Genomic DNA, 22,280 nt, shown 5'->3' with positions numbered 1-22,280 from the left:
GTGTTATATTTGAGAATGTTACTTTTTCCTTTGTGTACGTTGAGTATTACAAATTCTTATCTTGAACTGCATATCATACTTTCAAGATGAAATTTTTTAAATCGAAAACTCCAGTACTACATAATTCAGCGGGTAATAGCTAAGAAGAAGACAGTTTAATCAGGCATTGAATAAAAGCTCTTAGTTCTACATTTTGAGATTTACTTCATGGCTTTCCAAATTCTCTATATTGCGAACATCAATTTCTGAAATAATTATACCTTCAGGTAAGTTTAGCTGGTCAGATACATGTCTGTGGGATCATTTACTGATTATATAGGTTGTTGGAATTTTGCTATGGTCAAGAATTTGTTGAACGTTGGTAGTTGAAAGAGACTCTAGTTGACATAGTCTCAATCTGAAAACATCAGCACACCACATGTTTGTCTTACTGTGAAAGCTGAACATCACAGGGATCTCATAGCAGGTTGAATCCAGATAACTTCGTTCGAAGTTCACAAATATTTTCTAATGCCCACTTTTGTGATTTGACCACACACGAAATAATGACGTATATTATAGTATTAGTTTAACAGTTTTTACGGTGATTGATCTCGAGATATCACAGTGACGCTAGTAGGTGTATTAAAGTGTATTTAAAAATGTTTCACCTTGTTGTTTATTCATTGAAAATTATTTTCCAGAAGTTTCGGTTGCATGACAGTTACTATGTATTGTGGAAGGCCATCATGAAACTATGAAGATATCACTGCAACACCGAAACGTTATTATACCATCACCCATATGCAGCGGATTTGATTGATGAGCATTAATAGTTGAGATCATGAGTCAATTAAGGCTAGACCACTATGGAAAACCTGGAAGCACTGGACGGCCGTCTCGTTCTATTGTGAGACTCCTCAACAGTGCGCATCCACGATCTCGCCTTGCGAGATTCGAACCCAGGACCTATCAGCCTCGCGCGCGAGCACTTAACCTCTAGACCACTGAGCCGCCACCCAATATTGCCAATATCTAACTTCAACCGATCCACGAAATTGAACGACACACCCACCATTGTCTTCAGTGGGTTACTATCTCACAACAGACCTGATTTAACTCCACTGGTCACTGCTTCTCACTTGAACTCCAGGAAATACCTCTTGAAGCCAATCACTAGTGAGAATATGTTGATTAATACCAGAAGGGTATTTGTGGATATTATAGTGCTTCCAGGTTTTCTATGGTGGTCTAGCTTCAATTGACTCATGATCTCAACTATTAAAATGACTATAATATCCACAAACAACCCTTCTGTTTAGCATCAATTGGTGTGTTGGTTATTTCACTTGAGTTCATAAGAAGCCCAAAAACTAATCAGCAAAAACACTTTACTCTATAAACTACTTCACTAGATTGATTCACTTATTTGGTGGCTTGTTGTATGTAAAGCTCTATAGGGTGTCTATACTAACAATCTACTCTGTAGGCGCACTTCGGCATCTTAATTCAAATATTTTGCGATTTTTAACATCGAGTCCCACTAACGTGATATTTATATTCAATCAGCTTTCCAAACATTAAAAGCTATCTGTTATTGGCACTCCATATCACTATCTAATGTACCGAACGATAAATCACAGATCTGACATGTCACATTTTACCGACTTCACTGCAAAAGAAAACATATTCAGTAATTTCGTTTAGTGTACCCTGTTATCCCCATAATGATAACAGGAGATGATTGTGAGATGGCGAAGATCCGTAGCTGAGGTGGATTCTTTCACTGGAGTTTCATTCTCTGGACTGCATAATCTAATCATGGAGCTCTCATAGACCTTCTGAATAACATGATCAGCACAAACCTCAAGTAGACGTGAAGTAATTGAATCCCTTCACATATGAAGATCGAGAGCATTGGGAAGGACATTGCTCTACTTCATATTAAACTGACATATTTCCACATTAAATCAGCATATTTTTCATCTGGACAACAAGGAAGAGAGAATGATAGACAAGAAGACTCAGTCAAACATTAGACACATGGATTGTATATCTGTCTTTCCTTCGGCAAAATTTCACTCTATACAAATAAGTCATGAAACAAAAAAAGAAGCAGCGACGAATTTCACTAACCACAGAAATAGAAATACTGTAAATTCACTTGATATTGTTTGTTTGAAACTTCTCATTGATGTTTAGGACTACAATTGATCAGTCTCTTATTGGCATACGTGCATACTTTGCGTTCTAAATAGGACGAGATACACGTGCTAGATTACACTGCCAGCCACTATCTATCTTTGCTGAGAATTAAGGCTATATCGAGACCATACGCACAATAAGTGTCCTAAACATCAATGGAAAGTTTCAAACAAGCAATACCAAGTGCGTTTAAACTTCACTCCATTGCACAAGCAAGTGGCTATCAGGACTCAGTAGCTAAGTGGACAATACGATGACGTTTGAAGCGAATGGTACTAGGTTCGAGTCCCAGGGTGAACGTCAACTCTGAGATGCAGATGTACATCCAGCTGACGAATCCCAAATAGGACGAAACGCACATCCATCTTAGCTTATAAAGAAATACCATACTTTCATACCAATCTTTCATGAAGTTGTTTGACATTTCCATTAAAATCAAAGTAGTGAAATGAACGGACAGATTTTTTAAAAAGGCGATAAAAAACACAGATACTGACAAAACACCATGAGTAGTGTGTACATACACGATACAATGTTGTCTTTTATCTTTTATAAACAATAAAAATACAAACAAATACCAATCATACAATTATGCAATCAATATATTTATATATCACATTGAGACTATAGGATATGTGTATAAGAATTCGGTTGGATACAATGAATTTCGAGAAGCCTATGCTCTACAATACTTGGCATATGTAGATAGATAAGCTTCAACTTGATCTGTAAAAACAAAACCTTTAGCTGAGAGCATTGACGCTACAATAAAACGATGAGGTTCGATGTGTTTTCAAATATAAAACCATAAATAAGTAAGTCAGTGGTACAGAGAAAGAAGAAGATGAGGATGATGATGAAAGAAGAAAATTATTTCTATTTAGAAAAAAAACAATTATTTATAATCAAAAGTAAATTCAGATCGATTTCCATGGGCACCAATCATAGGAGCACTTAATAATCTTGAAGAAAATTTAAATGCTGGTGCCATTACTTTACGATTAGTATTCAGCTTTTCAACTCTTGCATAACCATTCCAATGATTACCATGAAAGTGAACTAAATCACCAGGAGATAAATCATTTTCTTTATCTGATATTATTGTTTCATATGGTGAAGATTGTTGTCCACCAAAGTAATATATATCATCTAATGAACGAAATTGTTGACTTGCATCACCTAATTCTAAATGATTAGACTGCATCAATTCATAAGCTAATCGACAAACCTATTATAAGAAAGAACGGACAAAAAATATGGAAAGGAGATTGAAGGTAAATTATTAAAATAAACGAATAAAGTAAGAATAGGTGTTATTACCAAGGTTGGACTTGGTAATTTGAAATGAATGGAGGATTGATTAGATCGTTATTAATGAAAGTAGTATACTGAGCTGCAGTTCGCTCTGTTCTACTTTACGGCAGTGAAACATGGCCATTAAGAATAGAAGATACTCGTAAGTTACTAGTATTTGACCACAGATTCCCAGGTAAGTAATAGTGAGGTTAGACACAGTGTATTAGGGAATGATGGTAAATCAGTTAATGGAGTCGTGAATTTCCATCGACTGAGATGGTTAGGCCACGTGTTACGTATACCTGAGCACCGATTACCATGACGCGCTATTCTGACTAGTATTGCCGATGGTTGGAAGAAAGTGAGGGACGGACAAACCAAAACGTGGCATCAGTCCACAAAGTCACTAACTTCTAGCCTGAGCCATGTTGGCAGATGCAGACTACTTGGTTAGAATCCGCGTGACTATCGTAACCAATGGTTAGAGACTCTAGGTGACATGCCTCAGAATCGATCACAATGGCGTAGGTGTATACACTCTTTATCTTCCCTTAAACCTTCAGATTAAAACTGTTTCATATCTGTCTTCCTACACTATATCCTTATATACAACCTATCTTTTATATATTACCACCACTAAATTAACTACTTCTATCAATTCGGTGTTCATCTTGTTGTGCTAACGAGATATGGAAACTTGGACCGATGCATATATGTGCCTGGTCCTACGTTGTAGCTGACTGACTCACTGATTATGAGTAGAAAAATTAGGTTTTTTAAATTTCCGAAGTTTCGTAACTCAGAGTAGGCTACTTCTTCAAAGAATAAATGAACATGTTAAATTGACCTAATTTTAAGTAGTCGAAAGCAAAAAAGCAAGAATATTCATAGAGGGATAGCTACAAAAAATGACTGTTGATAATATATAGATTGATGGCTAGTAATGTAATTCAGTACTTCACATTTATCGTATCTGCGGCTATTCAACTATTTATCATACGAGGTAAACAAGCTTTGGAATTTACCTTTAGTACTTTTCGTCAGTATTCTCTTGTGAAACGGCTACATGCTAACCCTCTGGCTTTAAATCTTCCATAAAAAGTGTCAAGATATTTGTAAAAAGAACTTATAAGTCAACAGTAAATAATCAGTTTGATACATCAATCCTTTAGCGTTTCCTAAATTATAGTTAATTTATAAACAACCAACCACTCAGTTCTCTTGTATTTATGGCACAGTTATGTCCATATTGTAATTCCCTAACTCTATTAACGTATGGTCAAGATTTCATAAATTCGAACAGTATAATCAGATACCATCTGGTTGCTGAGTTGTTCTCTATTCTGGCTATCGGGTAAGCGAATGTGGGAAACTGAGTTCTGATTCAATAGTTAATTAGTGTTACTCTCGGCTATTATCTCACATTTAGTATTTCAAAGGTTAGCTGAAAATCATTAGTACTAGATATATAGTTTAGGCGAACTAGTTGGTGCTCGAACTGGATCAGTACTACTGTTCTACTACCCTACAGTCCGATCTGATAGGTCCCACATAAATAAACAGTAAAATCTGTTTATTTTGACAGACATATCAGAAACTAAATGCATATCAAAATGTATCAGAGGTTGTAACACTGAATGAAACTAGCAAGAAGTAATTTCCGAATCCAAGAGAATCATATTTATCTATCAAGTCAACATTTCGAATACATATTCAAAGAAGTTCTGTAGTATTTCGATTTCAAATCACGAAGATAGTCAGCAATTTATCTCGACTTTACTTAGAACGACATCACTTATCCCCTTTACACATAAACCTATATTACTCAGGCAATTTTTGGCTCGCAACATCACAAAATTTGAGTCTAACTCGAAGGTTATGAAGTTGAGTCAGTTATGACCAATGTAGGATCAAGAAATGATCGGAATTCAGACAAAGCTGGTTCGAATTTCACATCACAGACAAGAGATTACAAGTTAGCATGATCACCATTAAAACAAGAAATTTAACTTACCTGTGAAGAAAAAGTACAAACTAAATAATTTGTTCTTGATAAAGCAAACACGTCAGTTACTACACCCATAATAGAATCTTCATTTTTTCTTCTGAAAAGAGAAGCTGAATCAGCACGTCCACGATCACCATAAAATGTATAATTGGGATACTTTGATTTAGCCTCATCAAATATATTAGGGTCGTCTGTAGCTATATAAACACGTCGTTTTACTGGTTTCAATTGATGATATACATTATGACGAAACGGTGATTTGATATCATTTCTCCATTCCTAATCGATAGGATTTATGAAATGCAAGATAAAAAAAACCAGAAGTTAATTAACACTAGAAACACTTCTCGTTTCACAATGCATAGAAAACGTGACTGATTACAAACCACGTTAGGTATATCCATATGTTAAGGAATTTCGATACCTCAAAAAAAGTTTACCATTTCTGATACAGAGAACATCGTGTTATATCCCGATAACAATAGTGAATGGTTACTTTGGGATCCATTTATGGACCAAGATTATGCATATATTTTTTATCGTATAATCGCTAAATAACTAAACTATTCATATCCATGTTCCCCTTATCATGAGCTTTATTTTGACCTATAGACTATTATTATACGATTTACCATTCCTGAGTTATCCCTAGTCTATTAATTGCTGCCTCCTACATTCACAGCCACATTTGGCCAAATCTTGTACAAATGTTATTTCCTATTTTATTTGTACGATGTGGTCAGTCTGTTTGGTATATAAACTCAGTATGTTTGAGAATAATGATTCATATTGCAGAGGCTGCTATTGGTGTTCTGGACTTAACTGGCTGGGCTAGGCAGAAAGCAAGACTGATAAGTACTTAAGACTGCTCATACGATTTTGTGTATTATTGCTCTGATCGATAATTCACTGCTCTCTGATTGGCGGTCTTATAACTTCATATATCAAACAGGGCACTCAAGCAAATTGCTATAACAGGAAGCCTTTACTCGCAGATGTATCCACATGATAGTCAGTAGACAAATTGAAGTCATTTCTCGATGAATCTGATTACAATAGAACAGTTACTGCATACACATGAAAAGTTATGCTTAATCACTTACTTTAGTTCTAGACATCATTTGACGTTTGGCATCTATGAATTGGAAATAGCTTTCAACTTCAGTCATATATTCTTCTAAACTATGAAAACTCGCTTCAGTATTTATCTACAAATGTACAAAAAGAAAAAGAAATGGTTAAGAAAAGGGTTAACTTAATAATTCATTCAACATAAATCACGAAAGGGTTAGACGAAACAATGCTTTTTCGTATTCATTAAGGTTCATATAAAGTAATTTGTGCACGAACTATGGTAGTTATCTACCAACGAATAGGTCAAATGTTAACCTACGACCGAAAGATTGATTGTTGCTTACTTGAATTCCTCAGTAAATTGAGAAATATCTGAAGGCGAAACAACTAAGCACAATGTGGCACCTGGTACATGTGTCAATCGGTTTGAGTTGACATAGCATGTTAGCACAGTGAAACAAAATTATTTCAAGACAAATCTCAGAGTATTCGAAGTAATAACAGTACCAGCAATATTAAAAACAAGATAGATGTACGGTGATTTCAGGATTCAAATTCTAGAAGAAAACAAGAAGTGAGTGAAATAAGAAATTATGTGAAATTTAGAAATTTGGAATCTACGGGAAAACAAAGAGTGGATGCCCTTCAGGAGTTGCGAACGATTTTGAGTCATATCATCCAAAGTCCCTAACCGTTGGTTGTGATAATAACGCAGAACCCAACTAGGCAGTCAAGATCTACCTACATGCTCAGACCAATTGTCAATGACTTCACAGACTAGTGTCACGTTTTGATCTGTTCGCAACTAGCTTTCTTCAAACCTACTCCTACACTAGACATCGTCGAGATTGACAATGGGTGGCCATACGTAACACATGCAACAATAACCTCAGTCGGTGGAGATTTGTTTCATCAATTGAACCCCCCTCTTTATCAAGTTCCTTATCCCCAACTCCAGCACTCCTTATTTGGTGGTCTCGAAACACAAAGCAATACTTCTGTTGAGTCGGCTTCCGGAGAACTCTAACAGAGCCTCCAGAGGCTCATAAAGAGCCCCAACTAATCAGCGAATAATTAGAAGTTGTGTGAAGTTATGTTACTAAAATAACGAGATCCTGATTGGCTGATTAACACACTGCTATGTTTAGCAGTATTCTAGAACTTTCAGTAAAACTCAAGGTCTCTTAAATTACTGTAAAATCCCTGTATTTTCTGTACATAAAGGAACCTTGTAGTAAAGTGCTTCCCTCACACTTTGTGCCTTTTCTCTGGTCTTCAAGTCGGTGTATAGTTCTAGCTCGGGGGTACGGAACTAGCTTAGGGAAGCGAATATAGCGTTCACAATCGGCCAGACGTAACAGTGGCGACGGGGATGGGAGAAATTTAATATCGAATGCTAGTAACCTAAGAATATCCTCTATTTTTAATGGGCATACTTCACACCCACATATAAACGGATAGAAATGTTCAGCAGTAAACTCGTCCCTTTGGTTACCAAACGGATAGCTCGCCTACACTGCAAGTGACACAAATTGTCAAAAACCAATCGAGCTTTTTGAATCCGTGCGTAGATATTGTTAGACACCAGTCTAATGAGACTCATGAAACTCTCAAGATAAGTGCAGCGGTGGCTCAACTACTTGACTTCCTATCAATAATTCAAGAGTTGATACAGGGCAGTCATGGAACAACATTTCTGCGTATTCCAAGTCAACAAATAAATATGCTAGTAGAAGATCAATCACTAAAATGTTAGAAGATGAGTGTTATCTCCCAAAGGATGCCTATGATGAAGTTAAATAAAAATGAGGAAAGCGGAAAATCCTGACGAACACCACTTGAAACTATCAGTTTCGATGACAGTTGACCAGTAATGTTTGGGTTGAGACTCAGAACAATCTTCATGTACTTCCTTGGTACGCCTTTCAATGACAGACACTCCAACAAAAACTCATGACCAACAGCGTCAAACACGCAATTAAGATCAAGGGATACAACCATAGTCGGACGTCAAAAAGTAATTTTATGTTCCACAACCTGCCGAAAAGTAAGTATTCGGTCTATAAATCCACGTCCAGGTATGAAACTAGACTGAATTTCTCAAGTTTGCTCTTCCCGAGCCTTGGTTAAGCGTTGGAATATTATTGAAGCTAATATTTTAGGCACTATATTAGTCTGATTCTTCTATGATTGTCACGAAAAACATTTTTGTCCTTTTTTGTAGACTACGACGACCAGCAATTGAGACCAGTCAGATGGAATCACGTCCAGTTGATAAATTCTAGCTAAGATCTCATTCAACGTAACTGCTAAAACTGGACTTCGATCCTTGAAGATTCTCGGGGTTAATTCAACTAGACCTGCTGCTATCACCTGCTATAGATTACCCACATCTTCTCCAACTCCATTAAGAGTTTGAATATGTATGCCGATTCGCCATTTAAGTTGCTTGAAGATAATAGAGATTGTGTGTCTGAGGTCCAGTTGAGCTGTTACTTGAATCATTTTGACCATCGATCCAATATCCTGAAATAAAATTGAATAATAGTCCCACCTTCTTTCGAGTTAGTCTCACTAACAGTCGAACTTTTAATACCTTTTTAATTGACGCTTGATTAATTGTCTACTGTTGCCTATTACCACTGCCTTTTCGAACTCTTTTGCCTTTCGCTACCCACTACTGCTCACGATCATTGCTTAAGCTTTTTATCAGCTTACGTTCAAGTTGCTTCTGCTCTTCGTCGTGTTCAGAGCCAGACAGAATAAGTTTCCCAGCATTTCTAAGTTCAGTAGAGGACGTCCAAACCTTTTGATTTAGATTACTGGTTGATACCACTGCTGTTTGGATATCACTTTCACGGTTGACTAACTACTTTTCTAGTTCTTCCTAAAAAATATTCTTGACGTTTTCTATGATTCAGCTGAACTCTAAAAGGTTAACTTGCTGTGGCTTTTCTATATTCAGTAAGATGCAGACAAGTACGTGCTTCTAAAAGAGCGTGATCTGGTCCGGGATGATTGGTAGTCTCCAGATATATGTTACTCAATAAAAGTTATTTCACCCATGTGACGACGGTCCACATGTTTCACATTATTCATCTAATCAGCTTTTGGAAGAATATTCCAGAACCACTACGTGTAGCTTCCCAATTGGACAAATGCTAATTACCCTCTGTGTGTGGGTTGGATAACTAAAATGATGATTCCGTTTTTACCAAAAACTATAAATACCTGAAATTTTTGTACCATAATTAACACTGTTCGGAATAATATTCCTTCCACTTGTCTTCTGTCTTCTCATTTTGCGACTTGGGAAGGTTCTAGCGTTCGAGTGCTCAAGTTATACGCGACATACTAAGAATCTAAGTTCGAGATATAACAACCCCGTTCACAGTTTGCTATACTATTTAAGTTACCTGGCCTTACCTCTCCATATTGGTTGAATCCTTCTCAGTATACCACAGATTAGATTGGTTCTATGAGATTGAAGTGATTCTCCAGTAGTCAAATAACTCTAAGATGGCTAGGGAAACTTGTACATCGATATGAGTTATGTTTGATTATTTAGTAGTTTCATTCAATGATGTGTAATTTTACTCACAAATAGAACCGTAAATAATCACATCGTCACACTAGTTTAGTAAATGAAAATGAAAAACTATACAATAAGAGTACATAAACTCACTTTATCCGTACGTCGGACATGAATACCAACAATTGGATTATCAGATTGATTGTCGAATATTTTAAATTCTTCAGTTAAGTTGAACGTTGGACGCATTAAAAATTTACCCAACTGACCAATGAACCACACAAATGGGGCACCATGTAAACGCGTAAGTATTTTGCTCAAATGGCTTGGAACAGCTGGAGGGACCCAATCAAATGAAGAGCTTACTGCATCTATGCGCGGACACTCAATTGCTTGATAGATATTAGATGCCTCTCCAGCAGAAACTACGAATGAAAAAGTCAGGGAAAAATTAACGAAAACATTTCTCACCAATCTAATTTTTGAACAGCTATACCCATAAATGATCAAACGCAAAGGGACACCAAATACACATGTGCCACACAATAACAATGAAGTTGTGAAGAACCAGAGGATGTAAAACGCTTATAAGAAACAGGAGAACAACAACGGACAGAAATTAATGTAGGAGAACGAAATAATAATAAGCAAAGATGGATAGTGACTAGCAATGGAATCCAGGACGCGCGGTTCGTCCTATTTGGGACTCGTCAGCTGGATGTACCTGCATCTCAGAGTTGATGTTTACTCTGGGACTCGAACCCAGTACCTTACGCTTCAAACGCCATCGCGTTATCCACTCAGCTTATAATGCTTGTGAATTAAGGCAATATCGAGGTAATACGCACAGTATGCACATATGCAAATAAGAGAATGACCAGTTGTAGTCCTAAGCATCAATGGGAAGATTCAAACAAACAATAAGTGAAATAATAAAAATAAAAATGATAATAATAATAATGAGACAGTTCAGCTAGCAAAAATACAACCAGAAACAATTCTTTCACTTAAAGAAGTTACGTTCATTTCTTATGAAGAAGGTAAAGGAAAGCTACAGTAGGATCATCACTGGCTTCTATTCTGAGCCATGTCTGATAACGTCTCTAGCCACTATGTTGCACCATTTTTAGGACCCCAACCAGGGAGTCGTGAAGGACCAACAGAAACCAGTCTTGTATAGCTTTCTTCCATACCATTACATCATGTCATACAGTGACCACCACTCCAACCAGTCCCAGCTCCGGCAAATATGCACAACATGGAACTCTGAGACGACATCCGTAGGACATGTCCAGGCCGCAGCAATCGATATCCAAAGATAGTCACACTAAATGAATTATCGTCGCTGTGCCCGAACACACGATGTCGAACCTCTGCATTACTAACATGATGTTACCATTGGTTATCAACAATCCTTTGAACAATGATGACCAAACACAGAAAGTCATCTAACATCCTTAACTCGGAGTCCAGGATTCACAAGCATAGAGCAAAACTGCTCTCACTGACGCGTTGTAGATTCGACCTTTTACAGCCAGACTAACATTACGAAGGCGCCAATGATGGCCCAGATTGGCATAAGCCGCTCTGGCTCTGAATTGATCTCATCACTCATGCCCCCACCAGCACTTTTGCAGCTATATAGATACACGAACTTCTCAACTACTTCAATCTGCTCACCACCCAGCGTGAGTACAGGATTAGAACCCTGCCACTCTTGTAGGCTCATCCCAATAGACGTAGAAATGAGAAAATACAATCTGGTATTGCTTGAAATAAATGAAACTCATTAAAAATAATCTGAACAAGAAAGATTCTGTAGTCTCGTCATAAAGAATAAATCAAATAAAAAGATTTGGCACTGAACCCCTCCAAAGAAGCACTAAAAGTGTCCATAGAATAAGAGACCCATGACTTCAGGATCATCAAAGTATACTTCAAAACGAAGAATGAAAAGATTACAATGAATGTCTCCCAGTACTTCATACTTAACACCAATGGTGGCAGCAAAGATAATAAAAGACAACTTTATAAAGCTTCCATCCACGTGCCATCCAGATGGAGGACCTAATCATCAAAGACGGGGTAGACAACAACGGATATAAAGACATCATGAGGCGACATAGACTGAGGAAAAGAAAAGAGAATCAGGCAGTAGTGAATTTCTGTACTTCGACATGGTCCTAGGTAGCAGCATTTACCCCCGTAAATCTGTTCACAAAGCTACTTGAGTTTCACTGGACAACACTACAGAGAACCTAGTAGATGTAGAGCTAGCTCCAAGAATATTTTATATTCTCTCCTGAAAGATCTGGGAAGAAGAACAAGTACAGAAAGAATGGAAGGAGGGAAACCTCATTAAGATAAGAAACAAAAAAGATTTTAATAGGTGTGAAAACTATAGAAGTATCATACTACTTTCAGCACCAGACAAGGTTATCAATATTGTTGTTGAACCAAATAGAAAACCCAATGGACGCCCAAATTAGAGATCGATAAAGGAGATTAAGCAGACTAAAGAATACATGGCACTGATAACTGGAAGAAGACACCAAAATCATTAATACGACTTCGGGACAACTGGGTAAAAGACCCCATGACAGAGACATTTGGAGATCTCTTTCAGAAGCCTAGAGCTCAAAAGGCGTAGCAGGTTTGAGTGAGTCATAAGAAAGATGTCATTTGTAAACATATAAGTTATTTGTAGAAAAAAAATCTTTCGTGTATTGACGTCAAACAAAATGGATATTATCGCACCACATCACACTAGTATAATTCTTAAGATAAATGAAGAGCAGCAAGACTACACTGGATTTATGAATATTCTTAAGAAAAAGCTTACAATCAGAATGGATATTCGACTGAATATCATTTATACTGCATTTCTGAGATAATGGCACAAAATTTTTCATCCACCATTGTGTGTATCCCTCCCCATCCGTAGGATCCAGGATTAATGTACGCCCGGTTGCATAGGCCATTTGAAAACAATGCATTAAGTGATGTGCATTACAACCGAATGCACAAGGTCTATTTAACGAGGCAACCACATATTTAGCCTTTGTACAACTTGAAGGATTCTGTAAAAAAAACAATTACAAAATACGTGAATTGGGATATCATAAGTCTTCTAATTGAACGCTAGATTCGGTTCCTAAGCTCTTCTAGTAACCCTCAGGCCAATTCCACACAGCGACTTGAACACGAAAGAAAAGACGCAAAATATGCGAGAAGCACTTTACTCCAAAGGTTTCTTCATGTACAGAAAGTCTAGGGTTTTCACAGTATTTTTGATGTCCTTGGGTTCCCGGAAAATTCTGGAATGCTACTAAACATAGTAACAGTATAAGTAATCATCCAATCAGAAACTCTACACGTGACTATTCACTTTCTAGATGTTTCTGACAAAGCTTCTAGTGAACGCTGATTGAATAAGATGCTTCTCGGCGTTTTCAGGGCCTTTCTTGGCTTTTTTCGAGTTTTCTTGATCCCCCCCAACAGACTATAAATAAACCCTCATCAATTAAATATCTTAGTATATAAATCATAAATTATTGTACAGAATTTCCTAACAATGAGATACAAATTCGAATCTTTCATACTTTACTAGATATATCATATGATCCTTGACATAATAAATAATAATCGCTAGGGCCAGTCAAACCAAAACATGGTATCAGTCCATGAAGTCATTGATTAATGTACTAAGCCATGTAGATAGGTGCAGAATACCTGGTTGAGGTCCACATGATAACCGCGATCAGTATTTAATGATGTTGAATAACATAGCATGGAACCAATCGCAATAGCAAAGATGTATTCAACTTTCAGTTTCATCTCAGACTCTGAATCCCGAAATCTTCTTATACTCTTTTTTGTCATCATACTTAATTTTTCCTATTATACCTACAACTGATACTTAAAATACTGATATGGGGAGCCAATCAGTAGTGGCCCAATCAAAAGGTCAATCGATGGCAATCAGAAGTGACCTAAAGGACAAGTACATTTCGTTGAAAAAGGAAATGGATCAGTTTCATAAAGATTAAAGTGGTATGCATATCAATGAGTATTTGTGCATTTTATTCGGTAGCCCAATACACTTTGTCGCCCACTCGTATGCCCTCACTCAAGTAGTCAGTTGGGAGGTTAGCTCCCCGAATGTCCTGGTATGGCCAAGGATGGAGAGAGTTCTCTCTCCCTCTAAAAAGGTTCTAACATGGCCACGCGTATACAGTCAGTGCAAGAGAGGCCTTACTCACTGCCTTCTCGTGGCCAGGGATGTTATTTATGAAATTGATAAAACAAAAAGAGAATGTCCGGCGCTCTATCCGGGTTGGTGGAGACGGAGGATCCACCCACGGGCAGTTGGAAAACCCTCATTCCAAACCAATGATGCACATGGGCTCCAGTATCCTGAAGGAACAAATGGCGTATGAATCAATCGTTGGTCACCGGCTACCATTGGACTGCATCTCCTTACGATGCTCTACTGCCTTGTGGATTAAACATTTAGTTAGATTTCTCGGGGTGTGGGTCTTTAAGAAAACCACCTGTTTCGGTTTGGGCGTCCAGACAGTATCCCAGACCTCTCACAAATCCAATGATTTGCATTGCGCATACATATTTAGTGCCCCTTTGTACCAATGTTTATGTGTTTAAATAATTAAATAAAGTAATAAACGTAGTACACCGTGTATCAGTATCAGATTTTGGACACGGCCCGTCACAACAAATACTTTTACTGTTCTGTTATTCGCCATGATAATTTCATTTCATTTTGCTAATGTGGCGTAAAAACTTCAATCGACGCATATTTATTTGAAGTTTTATTATTTTGTATATGATTGATTGATTGACAAAACGAAAGTAACAAGATGAATATAAAAGGAGACGAAGTAATAATAATATCACTGGTGGTGAAAGGGATTAAATACTGAAATTGCGGCTTGAATTGAAGGAATGGAAAGGAGTTACGTATGAAAGAATACAGGAATATAAACAATAAATGTATCTGAATCACCACTAGCGGTTCTGAGTTCTAGCTAAGGAGGCTTGTTGTCTTATTTGACACAATGTTCGGACGTTAAAAGTTCCTACATGTAGTTTAGAGAGTGGTTTCAAGAGGCCAGGAATAACGTTCCGTGTACTCGAACCGTTTTCCCTAGCGATGTGAGGTGATAAAAGGACGTGAGAAGGGTTAGTCGTGGAGATAAAAGAGTTATTAGGTGTAGGAAGGACTTGAATGTAACCAGCTTGGTCTCGTGTGCAGTTATGGGTATGAGGGCTAATATCACTTTCCGGCTGCCCACACCGTGGAAGGGCATTTCGTGATTGACCTGAAAAGGAAGTTGGATTAATGTTGGTCTTAACGACCTGGGAGCGTGACCGCAGAGTCCTAGGGATAACTGCTTGAGGCCGGTCACGCACGGCGTTTTTGTGGAGGATTTTTGACATCTTAGCTCCGTTCTTCAAAGGACCTTAACGCCGGAGACGGATATCCGTGGGATAAGGCGAGGCGTGCATTTTTAGGGTCGACCTCTTCTAACCCCACCCCTCCTTGTGGGAAGGCAGCATCGCCGTTATGCTGGTTGTCTGAAGGAAACACCTTACTGCTGTCACACCTCTGTACAGTCAGCAGTACGACTTCGCCTTCGGACCTTGGGTTTGCTGCTTTTAGTCTTACCGCTCTTCAAGCGACCTGTCTGGCATGGTAGGACCTTGAGGAACGATTGTTCCATCTAGTATAGCTCGATTGGTTCATCACGACAGGCAAGCCCGACCACCACGTCAAGGTAGCGGCAACGGTCGAGTGTTACAACAAATAATTAACTAATCATTTGGACCCCAACCAGGTATCCTGGATCTATGAAAAGTGCCAAAACAAACAGTAAATGATTTTAGAGACTGATACTGTATTTTGGTTTGGTCGCTTCTGGCTTTTTTCCCAACTTACTTCTATCGCAGCCATCAGTGGACATCGAGGAAGGTAGTGATTAGATCATACTTCTTAACCACTTCAGTCGATAAAAACTCACAGAAACATCAACCAACTTGATATGGTTACCTGGTACTTGACGTATAATCTAAGCATTGCTGACGATACGCAACCAATACTTTGACGTTACTTAGGATCACACTGCTTGTCTCCCATCATCTTAGTTCAAGTCCCAAAGCTATAAAGTAATAGAGAGCGGAGTGACGAGCAGTGTACCTCCGCCACGGTTGAAAGACAGTCACTTTTCCTACGCAAATTTGCAAAAGCTAAGCAAGCTTTCTCAATATATTCCGAGATTTCATCAGCCCCCGACAAATGAAATTCAGGAGCTAAAATCAATAAACCACTGATCGATTTTAAAAGAACACTCTAATGAGGCTGGATGACTAGAGTAACAGAAGTATTTAAAGGTGAAGGTCCTAACAGTCGACATCTCTTATCTAGTTAGACAAGATTAACAGCGTCTTAGAAATAAGAATACGGAGATTGAATACTGATGACATGCATTACATCAATGAAAAAAGTAAACTGATAGTTCCATTAGATACATTCATCAGTTTGTTGGGGCTCTGAATAGACATTTTTATTCAATTTCTTCTCTGGACTTGTTACCATTTGTTTCTTAAACTTTTTATTTGAATTAGAGACTTTTAACTAGTGATTTGTGATTCTTTACCTTGTTAATCTCTGTTAACTGTCCTATTCTATTGTTTACAATCTGCGTAACACCAAAAAGTAATAGATTGCATAAATATAATTGGCCCAGAAAAATTGACCAATTACAGACGAAACAAAAAAGTAAATTCTGTCTGTCTATTAACACAGATCCGAAATACCTTATGTACTTATAAGGTCGCAAATCGAAAAGATTGGCATCCCATTCAAACAATAAGCCTACGTTTGTAGATGAATAAGATAATCCTCTTTAATTTCCGAGTGATAGGTTATCTATTAAATGTCAATACTGAGAAACAACGTAAGTGTCTTTAAACAACCTGTACAAAGGAAGCAGCATAAAATACAATTTTGTATTGTGAAATTTAGAAATATGGTTTTAGGTGTTCAAGGTTATCTGCTGTCAATCTCCACACATTTATTTAGGGGAAAGTTATGTAGGATTAGAAGCATCCACAAATTTTAAGGACGAAAGGTAATGGCTGTCGTATGCTATTAACGAGTCCAATGTGAACAGGGCATTAGAGTCTTAAAATGTGCAGAGCTGTAGTTCGTTAGTTCAAACATAATGGGTAAGTATAACTTGATAGTTCTAATATAATCGCTATAGGTCGAACAGCCTAGTGTCACAGTCATGAAGAGTTGTTATAAAGATCCAAATAATAACACACAATACTATTTAATGTACAACCAACCTGCAATTGGAATAATTCACTTTGAAGTTCATTTGATAAATATTCCAGATAATTTATTCGTGATTCCAACACACCGTCAACTCGTCCAATTCCATCAATATCAACGTGTAAGTGTAGTGAAATATCCTGTAACTGACTTTTTAATTGCTCCACTGAGACTTTCACTTCTTTTAACGGTCTAATTAAAGAGTAGTTTTTGATAGTTTTTATTTTCTCATTTACACTATCGAGTTGAACAAGACTATACTTGATTTCACGAGCATACTGCAAGGCACGGCGACGTAAGATCTCATATGACATACCATGTATCCCAACTATGGGGATAAGTAAAAATAAAAGAGTAATACTGATAAACACAGTGAATAACCTTTACACGAATAACGAATATTCTTGATGTTTCATTGCTCTTCACACCTAAAATTTCTAGGGTAGAAGCCTGTAAGATTAGTTTGGACGTTATTTCTCCTCCTACTCTGTTAGTATGTTCTTCACAACGTATCATCCATATGTCGACAGGAAAATGAACACTTGTCAATAAGTCGTGCCATTGTACCGTTTTCTAGTTTAGTGAGAAAAATGTCAGCCAGTATGAGACCTAGTAGTGAACCCAGTGCGAAGCCATCTAATCGTCTATATATTTCACCATTTAATTTGAAGTTTACGTTCATAGTACAGTTAGGTAAAATTTCCTTAACGATGCCCAGAGGGATTGTAGTCTCTATTTCTAGTTCTCTAAGTTGTTCACAGATATATTCGACGGTCTCCATGAGTGAGACATTTGTATATAATGATGCTACATCTAAGGACATTATCGTTTGTTCTTTAGTTTGTTTTTGATCTTGTCAACGAACTGGAATACATCCTTCATTAGGTATATGTGTAATGGCTCGAAAATGGTTATTAACAGCTTTACTACAGTATGATGAGGGGAACTGAACATGTCCAGAATTGGTCTCAATGGGATATACGGTATATGTACATTCGGTAATCCATATAACCTTGGTAAATGAGTGTCTATCGGCCTATTGTTTCGTATATATTTGGGGAAATTATGTTGTCATTTGAACTTTTTCACAGATCTGGTCTGTTTATTCTCTATATTATTACTGATGCACTTTTGGTCATTTAGTTTTTCGGATTTTAGGTGACCAGTCAAGATGGTAGTCTTGTCAATACAGTTCTTAGCTAAGTAAGACAGTTCCTGTTCCTTCACCCGGCTTTTTAATCATGAAATTTTCCTTCTTAATGAGTTCATCGAAAGCCTTTATGTGTTTTTTCATTAAAATGGTTTATCAGTTATATCCACTGTTTTTAAACGTACAGAAACAATAGAGTAGAATTGGTTTAAAATGTTCAATTATTTGATCGGAGGTCGGGACTAGATCTGATATCTGGAAATCCAAGTCTTAAAATTGAATTCCTCTTGCGTGTTCTATAAAACTTAAGACCCAGAGCTACCACTCCAAGTTTTCCTTTGTTTAGCTCCGTACAAGACAAATTATGAAGGTACATTTTAGGTCTAGTCAAAAATTTATTTTCGACTGGTAGAATTCTTAGGCTTTTCAGAAGTTCTCCGATCTTTGGTTAAATATCTTTGCAACATGATCCGCAAAACTGTGACCTTTGTAGGCTTATCAATAGCAAACTTTCTGAGAACAATGTTTATTGCCATTTCTTTCAAATTAGTATTGAATGTATCGATTAGGTAAAATGCATAACATCTTAATGCTCATCTGTTTAGATGAATCTGATTACAGAGTAATGATTTATAGAATAGTTTAGGCTATTAACCTAACTCAATAAACTTTCCTACGAATTCCAACGATGTTTTCGTCTCTATGACCTTTACACTACACTCAAGGAACTAGTTGTGTCATCAATGCAATGGGTTGATCATATTTTATTCGCCAAAGAATTCCTACCATATTTAAAACACAGATACAAGAACGAAGAATATTCTCAATAAATTCTCTTAAGCTCATACAATTATATATTAGAATTATTAATCCGAAAATAAGCCACGTCTAATTTACAAATTCTTAGAACACCTCTCAATATAATTTGCTTCGCAAGAGCATTTGAATTCATATACACATAAAGAGGTGGTTAGTCTATGTAATCTATATTTCAATCTTAGAATGACCATCAGATGTGTAGAAAACATTAATTGTAGTTTCCCTACGCTAAAGGTTCTTTGGATTGCTCTATGCAACTCTAAGGAATTATTTTAACCTGGTATCAAAATGTTTAAAGGGTGAACTAAAAACAGTAGCAAGTATGGTACACTATTAAAGATTATGTAAATAATGATTTACAGCTCACAGTGCTCTATGTAGAAAATATTTAGTCAATACCAGAAACTGTCACACATAACTTACCTCTGTCTACAATGGTATTTTCTTCTTTATTTCTATTGCAAAAGAATGAAATTAATCGGGAGATTGTATTATTATAATTCGTATAATTGATAATTTTTTAAAAACGAAAATATATTGCAGCATTTAAAGACAAACTTTTAAATGAGATTACTGAATATATTTGTTGATCGATAGCTCCACAAGGGGTAACAGGCCTAATTAAATAACTTGTTCACCACTCAATCATCATTAACGTTGTGCCTCGAACAGATGTGCAATGTCGTTAGTCGTCATATAGCAATAGCATAAGATGAAGTTAGCATTTATTTATTTAAACATATATATTGGTACAAAAGGGCACCAGATACATATGCGCCACACAAAATAATGAGAGTAGGAAGAGAAGGGATGAAAAGATAAGGAGGACTGAAATGTACAATCAGAAGACTCAGTTAGAAAAGTTAGAACCACTCTTTATGAAGAAAGTAAAAGAAAGTTACAGCAGGATCGCCACTGGCTTCTATTCTGAGTCATATCTGATAACGTCTCTAGCCGCTGTGTTGCACCATCTCTCGGACCCCAGCCAGGGAGTCGTGAAGGACCAACAGAAGCTAGCCCTTTGCAGCTTTCTTTCATACCACGACACCATGTCATACACTGACCTCCTCTCCGCTTTTTCCAACCAGTCCCAGAGTCGGCAAATAATGCACGACGTGGAAGTCTCTGGGACGACATTCGTAAAACATATCCAAGCTACCGAAGTCGGTGTTTCAAGATGGTGACACCAATTGAATTATCGTCTCTGCGCCCGAACACACGATGCAGAACCTCTGCATTACTAACATGGTGTTGCCACTGGATGTCAGCAATCCGTCGGAGACAACGATGATCGAACACAGAGAGACGTCTAACATCCTCAACTCGGAGAGGCCAGGTTTCACAAGCATAGAGCAAAACTGCTCTCACCGACGCGTTGTAGATCCGACCTTTTACAGCCAGACTAACATCACGAAGGCGCCAAAGATGGCCCAGATTGGCATAAGCCGCTCTGGCTTTCATTATACGTGCACCAATCTCATCACTCACGCCACCACCAGCACTTATATAGCTACCTAAATACACAAACTTCTCAACTACTTCAATCTGCTCACCATCCAGGGTGAGTACAGGATTAGAATCCTGCCAGTCTTGTAGGAGTACTTTGCACTTCGAAGGTGCAAAGCACATGCCGTACCTGCGGACACTGATTGCCAACTGATTAAGTGCTGATTGCATGCCTTGGGCATTATTGCACAGTAAGACAATATCATCCGCATACTCAAGGTCGAGAAGTCGTTCTCCAGGCAACAGATCCACACAACCATTACTTACATCCATCAGAGCTGTTTCCAGAACGTCATCGATAGTAAAGTTGAAGAGGAATGGTGAGATCGGGCAACCCTGTCTAACCCCACTGCTCGAATGGAACAAGGGATGAAGGTGGTTGTATGCCCTCACTCTGTCTGAGGTGTTCGTATATAGGGCCTTTAAGATGTTAATGAACTTCTCAGGCACACCCTTCTTCAATAGACAATCCCAGAGAACAGTCCTGTCCAACGAATCGAAGGCAGTCCTGATATCAAGAAACACTACGATTGTTGGCCTGCGATAAGTATGACGGTGTTCTAACATTTGGCGGAGGGTGAAGATATGATCAATGCATCCTCGACCAGAACGAAAACCAATCTGTTCCTCGTGAGTCAATCCTCCTCGGGTTTTGAACAACCTACGAAGAATGACAGAAGCCAATAGTTTGGACGCAATCGGAAGTAGACTTATCCCCCGATAGTTGTTACAGGAACAACGTGATGAAGTTAGCAAGACGAATGGCAAAACCGATCACAATAATATGGTAGGAATGATGACGAAATAGACCAAACATTGAAGAGAAGGCTCGAAAAGGAAAACGTGGGAGAATACTGGTAGTCGCAGTTACCACGCCGACCAAAACCAGGTAATCTGAACTTAACTACGTGGCTCAGCACGATAGTCAATGACTTCATGGCCTGAATCCATATTTTGGTTTAACCACCCCTTGTTTCCTTCCGTCCTAATCCTAAACTAGACAGCATTATCCGCCGAAATATGTAACAGTTGGGCATTCGTAACACATTTCCCAATCATCTCAGCCGATGACAACTTATTACCTCATCAAGTGATTTAGCATCCTTAGCTCGCAGTCTATGCCTAATTATAACATTCCTCACTCGGTGATACCAACATACATGAGCAGTTAGTGTACTTCTTTGGTAAGCCTTTCAACGACATTGTCACGAAACCTCTTGATTAACAGAGTCAAATACCGTCTTAAGGTTAAGAAAGACAACTATTATTGGGGGCAAATAAGTACTTATTCGTTCTAAAACTTGACGAAGATTAAACATTTAGTCGATACATCCACAGTCAGGTTTACATCAACTGA

General features: G+C 37.7%; 1 protein-coding gene and 1 non-coding gene across 3 annotated transcripts in view; both read right to left on the bottom strand.

Moving 5' to 3' along the window:
* Positions 1–3,079: 3,079 nt before the first annotated feature.
* Smp_175120.1 (Alpha-(1,6)-fucosyltransferase (EC 2.4.1.68) (Glycoprotein 6-alpha-L-fucosyltransferase) (GDP-fucose--glycoprotein fucosyltransferase) (GDP-L-Fuc:N-acetyl-beta-D-glucosaminide alpha1,6-fucosyltransferase) (alpha1-6FucT) (Fucosyltransferase 8), putative) overlaps positions 3,080–22,280 on the bottom strand; it is a gene marked incomplete at both ends in the record, with an annotated part of 64,915 nt that continues 45,714 nt past the window's right edge. Inside the window, 6 exons of one of the 2 annotated variants that reach the window (XM_018798697.1) lie at positions 3,080–3,412; positions 5,495–5,767; positions 6,592–6,696; positions 10,248–10,519; positions 12,937–13,174; positions 17,463–17,776. In XM_018798697.1, coding sequence (XP_018646687.1) covers positions 3,080–3,412; positions 5,495–5,767; positions 6,592–6,696; positions 10,248–10,519; positions 12,937–13,174; positions 17,463–17,776 — 1,535 coding nt within the window. Of the gene's footprint in view, positions 3,413–5,485; positions 5,768–6,591; positions 6,697–10,247; positions 10,520–12,936; positions 13,175–17,462; positions 17,777–22,280 lie in introns of those variants that run through there. The other variant, XM_018798709.1, reaches the window with a different exon arrangement.
* Positions 10,836–10,907, bottom strand: Smp_tRNA_00756_Pseudo_TTG.1.1. Its single transcript has one exon. It is a non-coding gene (tRNA).

Source organism: Schistosoma mansoni (assembly GCF_000237925.1).
Source record: "Schistosoma mansoni, WGS project CABG00000000 data, supercontig 0151, strain Puerto Rico, whole genome shotgun sequence".
NCBI classification, from domain to species: Eukaryota; Metazoa; Platyhelminthes; class Trematoda; order Strigeidida; family Schistosomatidae; genus Schistosoma; species Schistosoma mansoni.
The sequence above is the reverse complement of the archived record's forward strand: the minus strand, read 5'-3'. Positions and strand labels throughout refer to the sequence as shown.